This window comes from Panthera leo, chromosome F2, assembly GCF_018350215.1.
Source record: "Panthera leo isolate Ple1 chromosome F2, P.leo_Ple1_pat1.1, whole genome shotgun sequence".
NCBI lineage: Eukaryota > Metazoa > Chordata > Mammalia > Carnivora > Felidae > Panthera > Panthera leo.
The window spans coordinates 45,659,226-45,677,868 of NC_056695.1; the positions used below are offsets into that span (position 1 = coordinate 45,659,226).

Sequence of the window (18,643 nt, forward strand, 5' to 3'; positions counted from 1 at the left end):
AAACAAAGGCAAAAGAGAGAGAGGCAAACCAAGAAATAGACTCTTAACTATAGAAAACAAACTGATGGTTACCAGAATGGAGGTGAGTGGGGAGATGGATGAAATAAGTGATGGGGATTAAGGAGTGTACTTGCTGTGATGAGTACTGGCTTTTGCATGGAAGGGTTGAGTCACTATATTTTATGCCTGAAACTAATATTACACTTTATGTTAACTAACTAGAATTTGAATAAAAAACTTTAAAATATTGAGGGGTGGTTGGTAGCAGATTTGAGTTTTGTGGCCTGTCACACTCATGATACAACCATCCTAGGGTAACTTTGCTTTTATCTGTTTTCCATATTGTGCATATTGACTACCTGTCCCTACCCACTACCCCATCACCCCACAAGAGTTTCTTTGAAAAAAGAGTACTATGACTATAAAGTAGTTTGAAAATCTCTGGAAACAATGAGCTCCAGAACCTCTTCCAGCTCTCAGAAGCATGACTCAGATGCACTGAACTGAGAATTTGAATTTGGCCTAGATTACCCTATTTTAACTCAATGTCGACAAAAGGAGAGCTGTGAACAAAGACAGTTTTTTCCCACATAGCTGCACACAGGTGTGACTTAGTGGAAACAGTGGAACTCAGCCAGCTCTTCAGTTCCCTAGTGCAGTGCTCTATCTCCAAGCTCTGCTTCCTGTTCTTGAATTCAGTGACTGCTAAAATAGACACACCTGGTCCCAGCACCTTGCAAATGGATTTTTCCTTTCAGCATTTCAAAATACATTCATATATTGATGAAGGCTTTCTCTGGGAAGCCATGTGTCTGAAATCAGTAATAAAAGCCTTGCTGGTCCCTAAGGTACTCATAATGGTATGTGTTGCTTCATTCCTCCACTCTTTTGTCCTACTTCTTTTTCCTTATTTTTTCATTCATTCATTCATTTACAAAGTGTATATTTGTAGAGCATGTACTGAATGCTTAACACTTGATATGTAATAGTGAGCAAAATTGACTTGTCCCTGTAATTATGGATCTTGCCATCTAGTTAGGGAGACATGTTAACAACAGCAACAAGATTTACAAAATTTTTAAAGTGTGGTAAGGGCTATGAAAGAAACAAATAAAGGTCCTCAATAGAGACTATGTAGATTATGATTTTATAAGTTTATTTTATTTATTTTGAGAGAGAGAGAGAGAGAGAGAGAGAGAGAGAGAGAGAAAGGCAGAGAAAGAGGAAGAGAGAATCCCAAGCAGCCTCTGTGCTGTCAGAGCAGAGCCCAACACAGGACTCGATCCCACGACCATGAGATCATGACCTAAGCCGAAATCAAGTGTCAGATGCTCAACCAACTGAGCCACTGAGGTGCCCCTGTAGATTATGGTTTTACAATGAGCCCTGTGTTCAAATATCAGCTACACCACTTAACACATGTATGTTTAATTTTGTGTGATTTTGCACAAGTTATCTGGGCCCCAGTTTCCTTATCTTTTTTTATTTTTAAATTTAAAAAAAAAATTTTAATGTTTATTTTTTTAGAGAAAGAGAAAGGGAGACAGAGAATCCCAGTCAGGCTCTGTGCTATCATTGCAGAGCCCAGTGGAAGCTCAGACCCACTAACCATGAGATCATGACCTGAACCGAAATCAAGAATCAAATGCTTAACTGACTGAGCTACCCAGGCACCCCGATTTTTTTTATTTTTAGAGCATGCAAGTGGGGAGAGGGATGGGGGGAGAGAGAGCAAGCGAGAAAGAGAAGCTCAAAGGGTCCACGCTCAACACAGAGCCCAACGCGGGGCTCCATTTCACAACCGTGAGTGAGATCATGACCTGAGCTGAAATCAAGAGTTGGATGCTCAACCTACCGAGCCACCTAGGCATCCCCTCAGTTTCTTTATCTTAAAATGGGGATAATAATAGTACCTACTTTACAGAGTTGTTCTGAGGATTAAATGAATTGATATAGAAAAGTGTCTAACGTATATTAAGTGCACATAGAAAAGTGCACCTTCTAAGCAGGCAGTAAATGCTATCTGTGCATTGTTATTGCTTTAGAGAATATCAGGGAATCAACTAGTTAGGTTATCAGTGTTGCCATCTTAATCACCAGCATCGTGGTCATCCAGTATATGTATCTCACCTTGTATGCATATTTTGTGCACAGGATTTACAAAAATGAGCATAACATGTTTCTGGACTCAAGAATCTTACAATCTAGTTAGTAGATAGAAGGGAAGGCTTAAAAGAAAATAGCAGTAGAAGGTAGTATATGCTAAGTACCAGATAAATGATAAAGACAGTATGTCCTACAGGACTGTAAGAGAGGAGTTATTGTGGGCTCATAAAGGGAAGGCTTCATAGGGGAAATGCCCATTATGCTATGATTACTTAATTTCACATCCCCATCTTGGTCATCTGGCCAATTGCTTTCTCAATGGTGGTGCTACCTGCAGTCTCTTTGCCCTCCAATCTCTACTCCCAGTGCACATTTTGATTACATTTATTTTTCCCAAGCACTGTTTGTCCTTTATTTGCTTAGAAAGTTTAGTTTTCCACTGTATATAGCAGTGTTTCTCAAATATTAGTGTGCATAAATATTACTGGAAGTTTGTTACAAGTTCAGCTCACCAGGTGTCACCTTCAGGTAACATGCTTTTTTGGCATGAGGCCGGAGAGTCTCTGTTTTAACAGGTGCCCTAGGTTATTCTGATTCAGGTGGCCAAAAGGCTATAGTTTAAGGAAGACTGGCATAAAACTAAGAATTCAGTTTCCTTAACTGCCACCTAGAATCTTGCTTTTCCTGCCTTTCCAGCCTCATCTTCCGCCCTTCCCATCAATACCTCTCTTGTTTGAGCCAGATGGGGTGTTTCCTTTGCCATACACTTACCCACTCTTTTCTGTCTTTTGTCCCTTTATTATTTTTTTTTATTTTTTTTCACTATTAATATATGAAATTTATTGTCAAATTGGTTTCCATACAACACCCAGTGCTCATCCCAAAAGGTGCCCTCCTCAATACCCACCACCCACCCTCCCCTCCCTCCCACCCCCCATCAACCCTCAGTTCTCAGTTTTTCACAGTCTCTTATGCTTAGGCTCTCTCCCACTCTAACCTCTTTTTTTTTTTTTCCTTCCCCTCCCCCATGGGTTTCTGTTAAGTTTCTCAGGATCCACATAAGAGTGAAACCATATGGTATCTGTCTTTCTCTGTATGGCTTATTTCACTTAGCATCACACTCTCCAGTTCCATCCACGTTGCTACAAAAGGCCATGTTTCATTCTTTCTCATTGCCACGTAGTACTCCATTGTGTATATAAACCACAATTTCTTTATCCACTCATCAGTTGATGGACATTTAGGCTCTTTCCATAATTTGGCTATTGTTGAGAGTGCTGCTATAAACATTGGGGTACAAGTGCCCCTATGCATCAGTACTCCTGTATCCCTTGGGTAAATTCCTAGCAGTGCTCTTGCTGGGTCATAGGGTAGGTCTATTTTTAATTTTCTGAGGAACCTCCACACTGCTTTCCAGAGCGGCTACACCAATTTGCATTCCCACCAACAGTGCAAGAGGGTTCCCGTTTCTCCACATCCTCTCCAGCATCTATAGTCTCCTGATTTGTTCATTTTGGCCACTCTGACTGGCGTGAGGTGATATCTGAGTGTGGTCAAAATGTCAATACTACCCAAAGCTATCTACACATTCAATGCAATCCCAATCAAAATTGCACCAGCATTCTTCTCGAAACTAGAACAAGCCATCCTAAAATTCATATGGAACCACAAAAGGCCCCGAATAGCCAAAGTAATTTTGAAGAAGAAGACCAAAGCAGGAGACATCACAATCCCAGACTTTAGCCTCTACTACAAAGCTGTAATCATCAAGACAGCATGGTATTGGCATAAAAACAGACACATAGACCAATGGAATAGAATAGAAACCCCAGAACTAGACCCACAAACGTATGGCCAACTCATCTTTGACAAAGCAGGAAAGAACATACAGTGGAAAAAAGACAGTCTCTTTAACAAATGGTGCTGGGAGAATTGGACAGCAACATGCACAAGGTTGAAACTAGACCACTTTCTCACACCATTCACAAAAATAAACTCAAAATGGATAAAGGACCTGAATGTGAAACAGGAAACCATCAAAACCCTAGAGGAGAAAGCAGGAAAAGACCTCTCTGACCTCAGCCGTAGCAATCTCTTACTCGACACATCCCCAAAGGCAAGGGAATTAAAAGCAAAAGTGAATTACTGGGACCTTATGAAGATAAAAAGCTTCTGCACAGCAAAGGAAACAACCAACAAAACGAAAAGGCAACCAACGGAATGGGAAAAGATATTTGCAAATGACATATCGGACAAAGGGCTAGTATCCAAAATCTATAAAGAGCTCACCAAACTCCACACCCGAAAAACAAATAACCCAGTGAAGAAATGGGCAGAAAACATGAATAGACACTTCTCTAAAGAAGACATCCGGATGGCCAACAGGCACATGAAAAGATGTTCAACGTGGCTCCTTATCAGGGAAATGTCCCTTTTTTATTTATGTGGTTCCTTCAGCCTCAGTGCTCTTACTGCCATTTGAACAAGTCCAAATCCTGGTTTCTTTCAGTCTTGGAACAGACGTGTTCTAAAAGCATCTTTAGTAAAGTATCTCTAACCTAGAAGGCAGGCTCCAATTTAACTGATCCTTGTGTCTCCTTTTTCACCCAGGGACCTAAATAAGCACTTTGCAAATTATTCACTTCAGGTTTTTTTTTTTCTTAATTCATACATTAAATATTTATGGAATGCCTACTGTGTACCAACCACTATTTTGGGTGTTGGTGATAAAGTAGAATTATAGACGCTCAAAAAGTCTGTTTTCAATAACCTTACATTCTAGTGGGACAAGTGTTTGTAAGTAAATATTTAAACTGTTTTGAGAAGAGTAATCTGGCAGTACTATATGGGATAGGTTAGGAAAGAGAAAGACCAGTGAAAGAAACTAATTAAGGAACTCAGGTAATTAGCCAGTGGGGAAACTGGGAAGGGCCAGTAAGAATAAAAAATACAAAGGAAAAACAACAAGAGTAATTACTGAAATGAAGGAATGACCAGCAGTACTTGGTAGGGAACCGAAAGGTGTATTTAATATTTGAACTTTGGGAAGGAACAAAAAAGAAGTTAACTTATAAAGGTGATATTTTAGGGAAAAGGTAGTTTAGAATGATATGGTAATGTTTTATTTATTTATTTCAATTTTATTTTTTGCCAATCTATTTATTTAAGCTATCTCCTGCCATAAGCAAAGGAATGGAATATCAGTATACTGGTGAACAGTTGAAACAAGTAAGGAAAGATGTGGAGAAACAGGAACCCTCTTGCACTGCTGGTGGGAATGTAAACTGGTGCAGCCACTCTGGAAAACAGTGTGGAGGTTCCTCAGAAAATTAAGAATACATCTGCCCTATGACCCAGCAATAGCACTGCTAGGAACTTACCCAAGGGATACAGGAGTACTGATGCATAGGAGCACTTGTACCCCAATGTTTATAGCAGCACTTTCAACAATAGCCAAACTATGAAAAGAGCCTAAATGTCCATCAACTGATGAATGGATACAGAAATTGTGGTTTATATACACAATGGAATACTACATGGCAATGAGAAAGAATGAAATATGGCCTTTTGTAGCAACGTGGATGGAACTGGAGAGTGTGATGCTAAGTGAAATAAGCCATACAGAGAAAGACAGATACCATATGGTTTCACTCTTATGTGGATCCTGAGAAACTTAACAGGAGCCCATGGGGCAGGGGAAGGAAAAAAAAAAAAAGAGGTTAGAGTGGGAGAGAGCCAAAGCATAAGAGACTCTTAAAAACTGAAAACAAACTGAGGGTTGATGGGGGGTGGGAGGGAGGGGAGGGTGGGTGAAGGGCATTGAGGAGGGCACCTTTTGGGATGAGCACTGGGTGTTGTATGTATACAACAACTGTATGTTGTAAGGGTAGCCAATAAAAGGGTAGCCAATAAAACAAACTGAGGGTTGATGGGGGGTGGGAGGGAGGGGAGGGTGGGTGAAGGGCATTGAGGAGGGCACCTTTTGGGATGAGCACTGGGTGTATGTATGGGTGTATGAGCACTGGGTCAAATTGGAAATCAATTTGACAATAAATTTCATATATTGAAAAAAAAAAAAAGAAAATGACAAAGGGGGAAAAAAAAAAGGAGGAAGGTGAGCTTAAGGTCCCATATACTTTTCTGGTCTGTGTGTATAACCATACCAGTGCTGTGGTCCACACTGGGTAGTGGTCCAAGTTCTCTTTATTCATATTCATAGTCAGAAGTGGGTTCACGTGAGAGTTCTGGTAGAGAGTATAATTACCATCTTCCCAGGGAAAGGACTTGGACCTGGTATGGAGATGGAGGTAGGTGACAAACTCAGGTCTCTTGTGCTCTCTGTGATGCAAATTCAGGAAGACACTGAGCATGCTCACTCCTATGCCAGGGAGCACTAAGAAGTAGGTGAGGACTTTCCACATGTGAGCTGTGCCCAGGACCATCCTACCAGCCCAGAAACCCAGTACCCAGATGCCACCGCCCTCTTAGACCTAGACCTATGGTGATCTTTTAGATGCATAATGTTTATAATGGGACATACAAGTTGAAATGCTCAAAAGCAGTTAGAAATAGGAACGTCTTGTAAGAGTCCAGCCCTCTCTCCTTCCTTTCTCCAACTCAACTCACTAATATTCTCAGTCTTAGCTGTTCCAAGGCCAAATTCCTCCCAAAAAATATTCTGCATCTCGTTTTGATTTTCTGGGGATGTGACATGACTCCCACTATTTTGTCCTCCCAAGTGTTTGTGCAGAATGAGGTCTAAGCTCATCCCCAGAAAACCATCTCTAATAATAGCCCTCCCTTGCATGGTTCTCAGCTGACTGGGGTTTGGTTTGCTAGAAGAACTAGGAAGCCATCATAATTAAACTAGAGAGTCCTTTGGGACTTTGGGTACGGTGGTGAGGATCACTGTGGTCATTTATGACTCTTGGGGAAATAGGCAAAGTTTGGAAGATGGATTGTTAAAGCATTAGCATAACACATAGTTTGGGAAGCTACTTGCATTACCTGGAGAATCTTCTTTTTCCGTTCTTGTAATTGCTCAGGCCAAAAAATTCAAATCACTTTTGTCTCCTGTCTTTCTCTCATAATATCCAGCAATCCAGTCCATCAGCAAAAAACAGGTGTGTGTGTGTGTGTGTGTGTGTGTGTGTGTTGCGTAAAATTTTATGATCTGATTTCCCCACTAGGATGTAAACTCCATGAAGGCAAGGACTTTGTTTCTGCTATATCCCTAGTAGTGTCTGGAACATAGTATATGCTCAGTAAAAATTTGTTGAATGAATGAATAAATGTGAAATACTTTTTACACATTTTGCTTAATAATTTTGACATTTGCTCCATCTTCAAGAAGTTAAGGAAGTATTTTATCACAATAAAATTATTATAGCTAAAGTCCAAACATTAACCGTACTTGACTGAATAACATTACCTTATAAATATCATTAAAAAAATAGAATCTTTATTCTTTAAGTAGTTTAGAGAGATACAAATTTTAAATACTAAGAACACTCCTCTTTAATGATGCTAATTTGGTAAGCTGTTATGAATATGATTTTCTGAAATTTAGTATTAACGAGAGACATTGTGATAAGATCAGTTAGTACTCTTATAGCTGCTATGATTAAAATTTATGAAAAATTTAAAAGCTTTTTGAGAAAGTTTTCTCCTGAGTTTCCAGACTTGCTTCCTACTTTAATGTTTGTAGAGTTGATGCTTGATATTTGGGAGGAGGTAATCTAACATTTTCTTTTTTTAACTTCTAAACTTTTATGCAGACAGTTCCACATGGTCAAGAATATCCTTAAGATATATGTTGGATTACCTTCATTAATATACAGTAAGTTGTTTTCTTAGAACAGCAAATATTACTTAGGACATATAAGGATATGAAAATTAACTGATGGTGTAGGGCCAGCTGACCCCAACTATTGTTAGGAATACAGTATTTACTTGGTTTAGAGAATTCTTCAAATTTCTAGGGATTAAAAGGAGAGGTTATGATCAAAGCAGTTTGTGTGGAAGGTCATTCTAGTCATGATTTTTATGGAGTAGCAGCACAGAACAAAGTTCTTCTAATGGAAAAGAAGAATTGGCTGCAGGGCATAAGCAAACGTTTTTCTCTAACATCTTGACCATTTTGCATTTCAAGTCCATTGTCCATTGCATCATTAAGGTATTGATAACATAGGACAAACAGAATCAATATGTAGCTTTAGTTCAGTTTGGATTTGATCTGCTATCATGAAGTTAAAGGGTAGCCAATAAAAGTTAGTAAGTGAACCTCTATTCTATGTCTTGATGGATTTCAATAAAATCAGCTAAGTGGTGGAGACTACTGAGATTCAGGTTTACTTTGAAGAGAATCTACAGTTAACCGAACCAGATTTGTTTAGATTTAATAAATAGAATATATGATAATGAAAATCAGCTCAATATTTTTGTCAACTATTTTCTGTTTGGCAATGAAAACCAGCTATTGGATAAAGCTAATTATTGATATACTTAAACCCTGTTCATTGTTTTTAAGTTGTACTGAAAAAGAGGGGAAGATTAGTTTTAAGAGCATGCTCTGGCATCACTTCCATAAACCCTTCATAGTTTCCTTAAAGGACTATATGCGATTTGAAGGATAAAATAATCAAGAGTTTGTATGTATTTTTATCAATAGAAATTTCACCAAGTTCACCTATAATTTTCTTATCAGAACTCTTATCAGGTTCAGAGTTGCAAGGCAAAGGACCACTGGAATAGTTAATAAGCATATTCTACTTCTGCCCTTCTGCAGAAACTACATGCAAACTTTTCTGTGACTCTTACAGAGAATGCATAGGCTCGGTAAACTTTCATCTGCTTCAGGGTCAGGGCTGATTCAATCTTACGGCAAGTTTATGAGAGTGGCTGATGTGATACAGTTGTTTCTAGTAAAATCAGACTAGCTCTAAGGAGCCAATCTAAGTCCGTCTCTGAGTAAAATTCTATGAGAAACAGACTCCAGCTCAGACACAATTGTAAACCCTGATATAATAAGGACTTGCAGCTGATTTAATCCTATTGAAAATCTTTAAGCAGCCATGAGACAAAATGGTTTCCACATTGACATTAGTGGTATGAACCTTGGATTTCATCAGTATGAGAGGTAGTTACCTGGTACACACAGTAGCCACTTTTTAAGAATTAACATCGTGGTCATTTCAAAGCAGGGTGTTTTTTCTAATGTAGAGGCATCTGTTTTGATAAAGATCCAAGTTCCCACAATGTGTTAAGTTTTATTTTTTAAAAACTGAATCATTACAAAAAGCAAACAAGTCAAACCTAAATTCAGAAGTTAGTATAAATCAACTAGATCTAGTCTCCTTGAACAAAAAGGACCAACCTGTTCTAATTTTATATGTGACAGACATAGAGAGAGAGAGGGAGAGAGAATAAGAACTGTTTCTCAGTTAAGGCCTTGTATGCAAAGTTTCACCTGGGACTAATTTTTTTCATGAATTTAAAAGCTCCTGAAAATAAGTTTATGCTATGAAGTCGTATATGTATAAAAAGGACAGACAGACACAAAAGTCTAAAGGTCAACACTGCAGATAAAATCTCAAGAAGTATGATTTGAACTTGTGTGGAGAGGTTGGTGTGTAGACTGTTTGTTTGTTTGTTTGTTTGGCTTACCATATTGAAACACACTGATAATAACCAAGGTCTTATATAGTCCGTTTGGCACTTAGAACTGGTCCGTTTTTGTACTTTACAACTTTAATTAGAACAATAGACCAAACATGGACTATATAGTAAAACACAACCTTGCCTGGACTATCACCATGCTGCTTTTGTTGCATTTAGCCCTGGTCTTGAAATGTGAATATGTGAACTGACACTTAGCAGGCTGTAGTGGCCTCATACTGTTACTTCAAAGAGCCGGAAAAGTAACTTCATGAAAGGGAAAACTTGAAACTGTAGTACTCTTTACCATTCTATTTGTTAAGCAGTGATGGGTGTCATTAGTTCTGCTCTTTTGCATAATTACTGCAGTATTGTGAAAACTTTTTTTTTGCCGTCCAACTGGGAACAATTATATTATGTGGAATCTGGTATAACATTTGGCTTAGAGAAATAAAATCTAAAAAGCCCTTCTTTTCTAACACTGTGTATCTGTAGTACCCAGTGCTTGTTCAAGTTTGGTTTTTAAGTTAAAAATAACATGGATTGGTGACAGTTGATGTTTCATAAAGAAGGTAATTTATTCTTTATAATGTTTTAGTTAATTTCATGTGCTTAAATTTTACCTAGCACATCACTGAGCTCTTATGGTAATTCATGCATAAAGTGATAACAAGTTTATTAAGTACAATGCCGACATCACTGAAAATTTGAGACTTAAAGATAAACTTTGTTTTCTTGATTAAATTAATTCATCCAGCAGAAATTAAGTATTGCCAATAGTTATGACAATTTGCTATTTATGTAAAACTTCCAAAGTAGGCTGTTTTGGGGTTAAAAGTATACAACGACCTTCTCCCAGCAGCAGTACCCCACTCCATCCCAAAAACCAAACTTCTAAAAGATGCAGCTAGAAGAGTATGTTTGCAAATGTTTAGACAGTGAGGCACATAATTTTCTCAAGCTTGTAAAAATTCTTCTTTGTAATTCCAGTATGTGAAGCCATTAAAATACTGTAACTGATTTTGTATTGTATTTGATTTTGTGTAAGATCCTTACTTCTTTGAAGACACTACTACATTTTAGCAGGGATAGTAAAATCAGAGTAAATGTCACAGTGATATACAGATAGTGATTGTCACTTTGGTTTTGTGGTTTCACACTTGATTTTTCATAATTTGTAAGATGTGAAAAATGATCTTCCGATCGGCAAAAGATATTCTGATGAAGGTTAAAGTATGACTGTCGCGTGGTGGAAATATTACTTCTGCATTGCTGTTACAGAACCATAATTACAATAGGAAGGTGGGAAAATACGTAGATATATCTGTGCTTGGTGTATAGTTAAGAAGGTTTCCTTAAAATGACAAAGCATTGGAATAGATGCTGAATTGCCCTTTTTTTTGGTCATCCGTCAGAGCACAAAATGTATTTGTTTGAGATCTTGCTAATTCTCAAGAGGTTGGTTTCTACATATTTTTCTTTAACAATGTAAATATCCATTTATGTGAAGCATTTTTATTAATGAGGCTGACTTTTGAATGTGCCCATAAAAACGTTGATATGGCCAAACCAGAAGTTTCAGTCAGTCAAGCTTATCTTTCTGTGCTCCCAAATGCTACTGAAGAACATCTAATTAATGTCATTTGAAATTATTTTAACACATTCTTTGGTATTGTCACATACTCAAGTATGGTTTTAGCCCCTGCTCCTGAGATACTGTGGCTCTCGCCAGACTCCAGGGTGAGCTAGTAAACTTACCTATCTCCATGCATTAAAAGAAGGAATTGGCTCCAGCTCGCCAGCTCCCAGTACAGCTTTCAGCACCTTTCCCTGGGTGGCTAGGGTGTGTGCCACCGCCAGCTGGGAAAGGATGGGAAAATGCGCTGAAATGATCTAAGAAGTAAACTATCAACTTGATGTGTTTTCCTAGCTATCGAAAATCTTCTCGTATTGAAACCCATTGATAGTGAAACCGTAGAATTCCTCTGATTTAAGTACCATCTGGTTGTGCTCAAAGCTTTAAAGCTGTTATCTCCGCATAAAATTTCAGAGTCCTATACTTTTTACTTCACCAAACTATCCATTTTTCAGCCACAAATATTTTTCCAGCTCTTTCAGATTTTATCTAAAAGTATATTTTAACAGTATTTAAATAGTTCTTAAACAATAACAATTTATCTTGATAGATGGCATGGCTGTGTTTTTTCATTTTATTTTAATTAGCCATTGTGGAACCAAATTCCCTTTTGTTTTAGTCTTTTAAATATTGTTTAATTATAGTTATCATGCCAGATATCTTAAAGGTTATTTTACCAATACAGTTTCATTTAACATAACCCATATGGAATCAATAGCCCAGTTTCCTAAAGTGAATGCTTGGAAAATCTTACATTCATATGTTAAGAGTACACATCCTTTCCTCATTAGTTGGAAAGTACAGGGATTTTGGCACGGGTTCTGTGTGGAAGCATTGTGCAGCTTTTATATGGATTTTGTTTTTAGCCTTTGATGACACTGTTTAGAATAGGAAGTATCTAATAAGTAAAGCATTTTGTCTCAAGTGCTGCCAGTGTGTTTAATATATGCCTGGAGGTCTGAAACATTATCTTCTTCACTACAGTAATATGCATTTAATTCTCTGAAAGCAGAAGGTCGAACTTTTAAAAGGGACGCAAAGTACATTTTCAAACAGAATAATTCAAAACACATGGAAGAGGGGACCAGAGTAATGTACAGTTGGTTTTTATGGTTTAATCATGATCATGTTAATGCACACCAGTAGCTAATTAAAGAAAACTTTTATTGTCCATTTTAAATGAGTTAGGTAAAGAGTGGGAGAGCTGATGTAACAGCACTGCCCAGAGATCCATGTTGCTGCTGCATTCACTAACAGCAAGCAGATATTGCTGTTTTTTGACAACTTAAATTATTAGTCCCCTCAGACAATAATAAAGCAAAAGTTATTTTCAGAGTTATTACATGGTGAACTTTTCTCTTTCCACAAAGGAATAGTAAATTGATGCCCAAGTTTAGGGCTTAGCACACATAATTAATTATAAAACTTCTCAAGCGCAGGCCAGATACTCTTTAGTATAATAGATAAATCTGCAGTGAACTGGTGACAAACCAATGGATTTTTAAATATGTCTCAAAAATCATCAGCTTATTTATTTCATTGCTACAAATAGTGTGGAAACTTAGAAAAATGGAGGAAATCTTGGCTTTTAACCCAGTTTTAAGAATTTAGTTTCCTAGTACTGAGAAAGTTGTACTTTTTTTTTTTTTTTTTTTTTCCAGTGAGAGTCAGAGTCTTTCATCTCTGGGTCATTGGTTCAAATTCCATTCTGCTCAGTAGTGACTAGAATTAGTTACCGTCTGACTTCTGTTCAGTAACCTGCATGACCCAAGCTGATAGCTGCCATCCTGCCCTTGCTGATTATTTATATCTCAAGATCAGGCTACCTGACATTCACTAGAGCCTAATGTGGCAATCTCAACACGTAATAGGGCTGAACACTAAATATCTTTACCTATGGGAGGTTTATTTTGTCATGTTAACACTGTTGGGGAACACTTAATTTACTTTAAGGAAGGAGAGACTAGACTTTAAATAACAAATCTGTAAATCAGAAAATGTAATGCTCTATTCATAGAAAGTAGTCTCATGTAGTTAACTGTGTTCGCCTTTCCTGACTGAGAGAATAAAAATAGTTGACTTCTGGATTTGGGTGTTCCACGGAACTCAGCCTAAAGGGATTCTTTATTATTTCTTTATTACGTTGTATACAGATATTTAGTTTGTGATGCCTCAAAACGTGGGCACTAAGTCCTAGACTACTTTTTTCACATATTATTTGAGAATTCCTAGTTGGTAATGGATCTGGTGTATATTTGAAATTTTTATAATAGGGATAACTAAAAGCTTTAAAATTAAGTTATCATTTGGTAATTGCCTTGCTCTTTATTTTACTGAATTTTTATGTTAAATATGCTCCTTTGTTTATTTAGTCAGCACACAATTGTTAAGCTCTACTATGTTACAAGGAATATCATGTGTACTAGGAATACGAATGGCGGTCCCTCTTACCCATTGCCTAATATCTGACTGACCTTACATCTATTGTTCAATCCCTTTAAGCCTAAGGTTCCTCAGCTGTGAAATGGGGATAACAGTACTCCTTCAAAGGGTTATAACACTTGGTATAGAAAATGTATGTGTGTGCTAACATTTGGCAAATAACAAACGTACTCAGTGAGTGGTATCTTATTTTTTTTATTTTCAGTGGCTTACATTGAATTGCTCTGAGACAGAACACAGTGTGAAAAGTGCTAAGATAATATTAGTTTGTTACAAAATTGCAAAAGCTGGTAAGACTGGCACCATCTGGTAGGGTTGAGGAAGTCTTCGCAAAGAAGGGGACTTCTTTTTTTTAACTTACCCTTAATTGCATGCTGCTGTGTGTGTTGAACACATTAACTCATTTAGTGCTGCAGCAACTTTGTTGGTTGGATGTGAATGTCCCCAGCGTGAGGTTGAGCACCCAGCAGAGACTGTGAGGATTGCGCGAAGTATGGTCAGCTCACAAGGTAGAGTGCAGATCAGGAAAGAGCCCATGAATATATTGGGAAAGACCTTAAAGAGAACAGTATATGGGGAGGTCTGTGTCCACGTGTTTATATACTAACAATCATGTATTTCTAGTCTGCAGAGCAATTTTTTTCATTTCTTATTCTGTCAGAAACTAACATATCCTCAAACATTTCTGGATCTTCTCTTCAATATGTCAGGCTCTGCACTAATCCCTAGTGATAGATAGAAGCCAAGTGACATGGCTGAGTCCCTCCAACAGTCCTTTACCTGGTAAAAGAGACAGGCATACGGCAGCTGCCCATTATTAGGTGCTTACTGTATACCAGACACTATGCTGACCTCTGTAGGCAAATTAGCTCATTGAATCTTCAAACCCTTTGAGGTCAAATTTAATATCCCTATTTTACAGATGAGGTTATGTAGCCTTAGAGAGGTTTGTACCTTGTCCAGAATCCTACAGTCAGAAGGTATTGGACTTGACCCCACAGCCATCTGCCTGTAAAGCCTATAAATATTTTAACACTATCTAATACTGCCACCACAGAACATTTTAGGAGAAGAAATCGAAGTATGTGTAAAGTGCTAGGATCACCAAGCAGAAAAAGAATGAGAGAATAATTCTCAGACAAGTGTCATTTGTTCTGAGTCTTGATGGATAGCTAAATATTTGCCAGCTACCAGGAGCTCAGAAGGGGCTCTCCAGGCAGGAAAGAGCACCACACAGATAGAATGGTTTAAGAGTACATGGTACCTTCAAAGAACAGGGTTAAGGGGCGCCTGGGTGGCTCAGTCGGTTAAGCGTCCGACTTCAGCTCAGGTCACGATCTCGCAGTCTGTGAGTTCGAGCCCCGCGTCGGGCTCTGGGCTGATGGCTCAGAGCCTGGAGCCTGCTTCCAATTCTGTGTCTCCCTCTCTCTCTGCCCCTCCCCCATTCATGCTCTGTCTCTCTCTGTCTTAAAAATAAATAAACGTTAAAAGAAAATTTAAAAAAAAAAACAGGGTTAAGTTGTTTTTGCTTCAGATAGTTCTTGTTGGACTTTGATAACAATATGTCTCCTTCAGCTATTTTAAAATCAACTTGCAAGAAATATTTTTAAAAATCTAATGAAAAAAATAAAATAAAATTCTAGTGACTCTTACATCACTGTCTTGAATTAGTTAACAGCCTTCAACATTTTCATAAGCAACTCATAATAATTTGTACCATGTGGAAAAATGATACTATATTTATCAATTAAATTAAAGAAGCCTAAGAAATGATAAGCAATACCCAGTACATTGGGGAGTATTTTTCCATTGCTGGTGCTAATATAAATTAATTTAGCCTTTTTGGAAGGGTGTTGACAATATTCAGTAACCGTAAACTTTTTTATACCATTTACCTAGTAATTCCACTTTTAAGAGCCTTTTCTAAGGAAATACTAAGTGTTTTTCCACATATGTTTATTGACAAAAATTAAAAACTGGAGTGTTCTGGGGCGCCTAGGTGGCTCAGTCGGTCTAGCCTCTGACTTCGGCTCAGGTCATGATCTCACAGCTCGTGAGTTCGAGCCCCACATCAGGCTCTGTGCTGACAGCTCAGAGCCTGGAGCCTGCTTTGGATTCTGTGTCTCCCTCTCTCTCTGCCCCTAACCCACTTGCATTCTGTCTCTGTCTCTCTCAAAAATAAATAAACATTAAAAAAAAATTTTTTTTAACCTGAAATGTTCAATGATATGAAAATGGTTGAACAAATGTTCCTAACACTAAATGAAATATTATGCAGCCTTTTAAAACAGCATTTATGAAGAGTATATTAGCATTTTTAAAAACTGGGATATACTTTGTCTCTATGGTATGATCATAACCATAAGGGGACCGAAGGCAGGGGGGACCTTTGTACAGGTGGAGAAAAAAATACTGAAAGGAAGTACACTAAAATATTACCATTGGTCATGTTTGGTGATAAGTGATAGTCGGGAGGATTTGGGTTTTTCCTCAGATTGTCCATGGCTTCTTTAATGAATCTGTGTTACTTGGATAAAAAAGCAAATGAAACATCTAGGTCTCGAGTAGCATCTCACAAACTGATGGTTGGCAGGACCTAAGAAAGGGGAGCAGAGGAGCAAACTAGAGATCTCGGTGCTGTGCTGCCACAGTGATGGGAACTGCCGCTGCCACCAAATTGTCCTTTGTTCTCCACACAGGGAGTGGTGGATGGAAATTTTTGAGAGTAAGTAGCCTTTAGTGCACAAAAGAAGAATCCACCTTCAGGGGCTTTACTTACTTGTATTTTGCTTAATCACTTATATATACTCTTGGCTCAAGTCCTATTGTAGAGAAAAATGAACTTCATTTTTAATAAAATACACTTTATTTTACTTTTCTTTTCCTTCATAATTTAAGACTGCTGACTTTTCCCTCTCTTTCCTCCTATCCAAAAACTTATAAATTAATTCTGTAATGACAAGGGTAAACAGTATAAGCTACTTCTACCTAAAATAGAATTTCAACCGATAGTAATCATGATTTGGAAATACGAGTTTATTACACTACTTGAAAAAAAATCACTGTCAAGAAGACTAATATATTCTTTAAAGAGGCATTTTTAAATCCATACTACTGTTAGTATCAGTCCAGAGACAGGAAGTCTGACTCAAAATATACTCAAAGGTGTATGTTAATAATAGAAATTGCACATTTGATGCTTTTTCTCAAGTATTTCCTCGGCATTTTAATATGAATAATTTTTTTGAATGGTTACTTGATTTTTAGGATTACTCTGATATAGGTAATACTAGAGCCATTTTAACAACATATTTATATAACGTCCTTTATATAATAACACTTGGGATGTAACTAGTTTAAAATATTTTATTTTTCCTTACAGATCTCTAAGCAAGAACAGAAAAAAATGGATACGTTTGATGGAAACGTGGCTGAAACCTCATCTCGGTACAGTGGTGCTCAGGATAGTGGAATTGGCAGTGACAGCGTTAAGATCAGAATAGTACAAATAGAGCAGCACAGCGGTACCAGTCAGCATCGCATCGCCCGTCCCTCACGCCAGTCATCAATTGTAAAAAATCTCAATTTTATTCCCTTTGACGTATTTATTACCGCAAGTAGAATCTCACTAATGACCTATTCCTGTACGGCCATACCCAAATCAAAATCCCAAGAACATAAGGATGATGAAAAACCAGGCAAGAGTTCATTAAATCTCCCAGAAGTTGATTCAGATGTTGCTAAGCCCAGCCAGCCATGTATTTCTACCGTAACAGCAGAAGATCTCTTGAGCAGCAGCGTATCTTTTCCTTCGGGGAAGAAAATAGGGGTCATCTCTCTCGAAAGCCTTCATGCATCCACGAGGTCATCTGCTAGACAGGCACTTGGTATAACTATCGTTCGGCAGCCTGGACGAAGAGGAGCCGGTGACTTGCAGCTGGAACCTTTTTTGTACTTTATTGTGTCCCAGCCTTCCTTGCTTCTAAGTTGTCACCACAGAAAGCAGAGAGTGGAAATGTCCATTTTTGACGCTGTGCTTAAAGGGGTAGCCTCTGATTACAAATGTACAGGTAAGAGTCTTCAGCTTTACTGGAGTGCTAATAACTACTACTACTACATAGTGAGTTTTATTCCCAAGGTATCAAGCTTGATCAAACAGAAAACAGCTGGCAGACCAGACGAGACTCCTTTTCTCTGCGGAATATGTAAATATGTAAAGTTCACGTCCCACAGCTGAATCATGTTTAAGTAAATGTTTGAAATGTATCAAGGTTTAGCCCCAGTGTTCTTACCGTGCCTCTGAATATTCATTTCTTTTTTCAAGAGCTGAACGAAACAGGGGTTCTTTCTGGCCTATAGAAATGCTTAAGAATTTCCAGTGATTGGGAAGTAAAGCTTTTTTTCATATTAATGGCCCCTGGGTATGCTTTCCATATTAATGCAGCTGTTCAGGTTGAAAACAAAACAAGAGGAAAAGGGGCTGTTGTAAACAGAAAGTCCATTGGATGAAAGGAAAAAAAAACCTTAGAAAATGAAGTTTATTGTTTTGGTATTCTTTTGATCTAATCATCTTGCTGTAACAGCATTATATTAAATGTATTTGAGAAAGTTTATGAGTAAGGTAAGATCATTTAAAGATGTTTGTACGTGTATAAGAAACACATTTATTAGTGCTATTTGCCAATTGGCTCTTGTTTCTCCATCCATACCTTTCTTATAACCAGAGAGCATCCTCCTACATTATAATAATTATATTGAACTTCTGAAGCTTGTTGCCTTTTAAGAGTAGGAAGTGATCAGGGG

At 37.8% G+C, this 18,643-nt stretch overlaps 1 protein-coding gene across 1 annotated transcript in view; it reads left to right on the forward strand.

The window, feature by feature from the left end:
- Positions 1-18,643, forward strand: part of VPS13B (vacuolar protein sorting 13 homolog B) — a 795,867-nt gene that overhangs the window by 567,745 nt on the left and 209,479 nt on the right. The window contains 1 exon segment of the mRNA XM_042923372.1: positions 17,223-17,910. Within this exon segment, the coding sequence (XP_042779306.1) occupies positions 17,223-17,910 (688 nt within the window).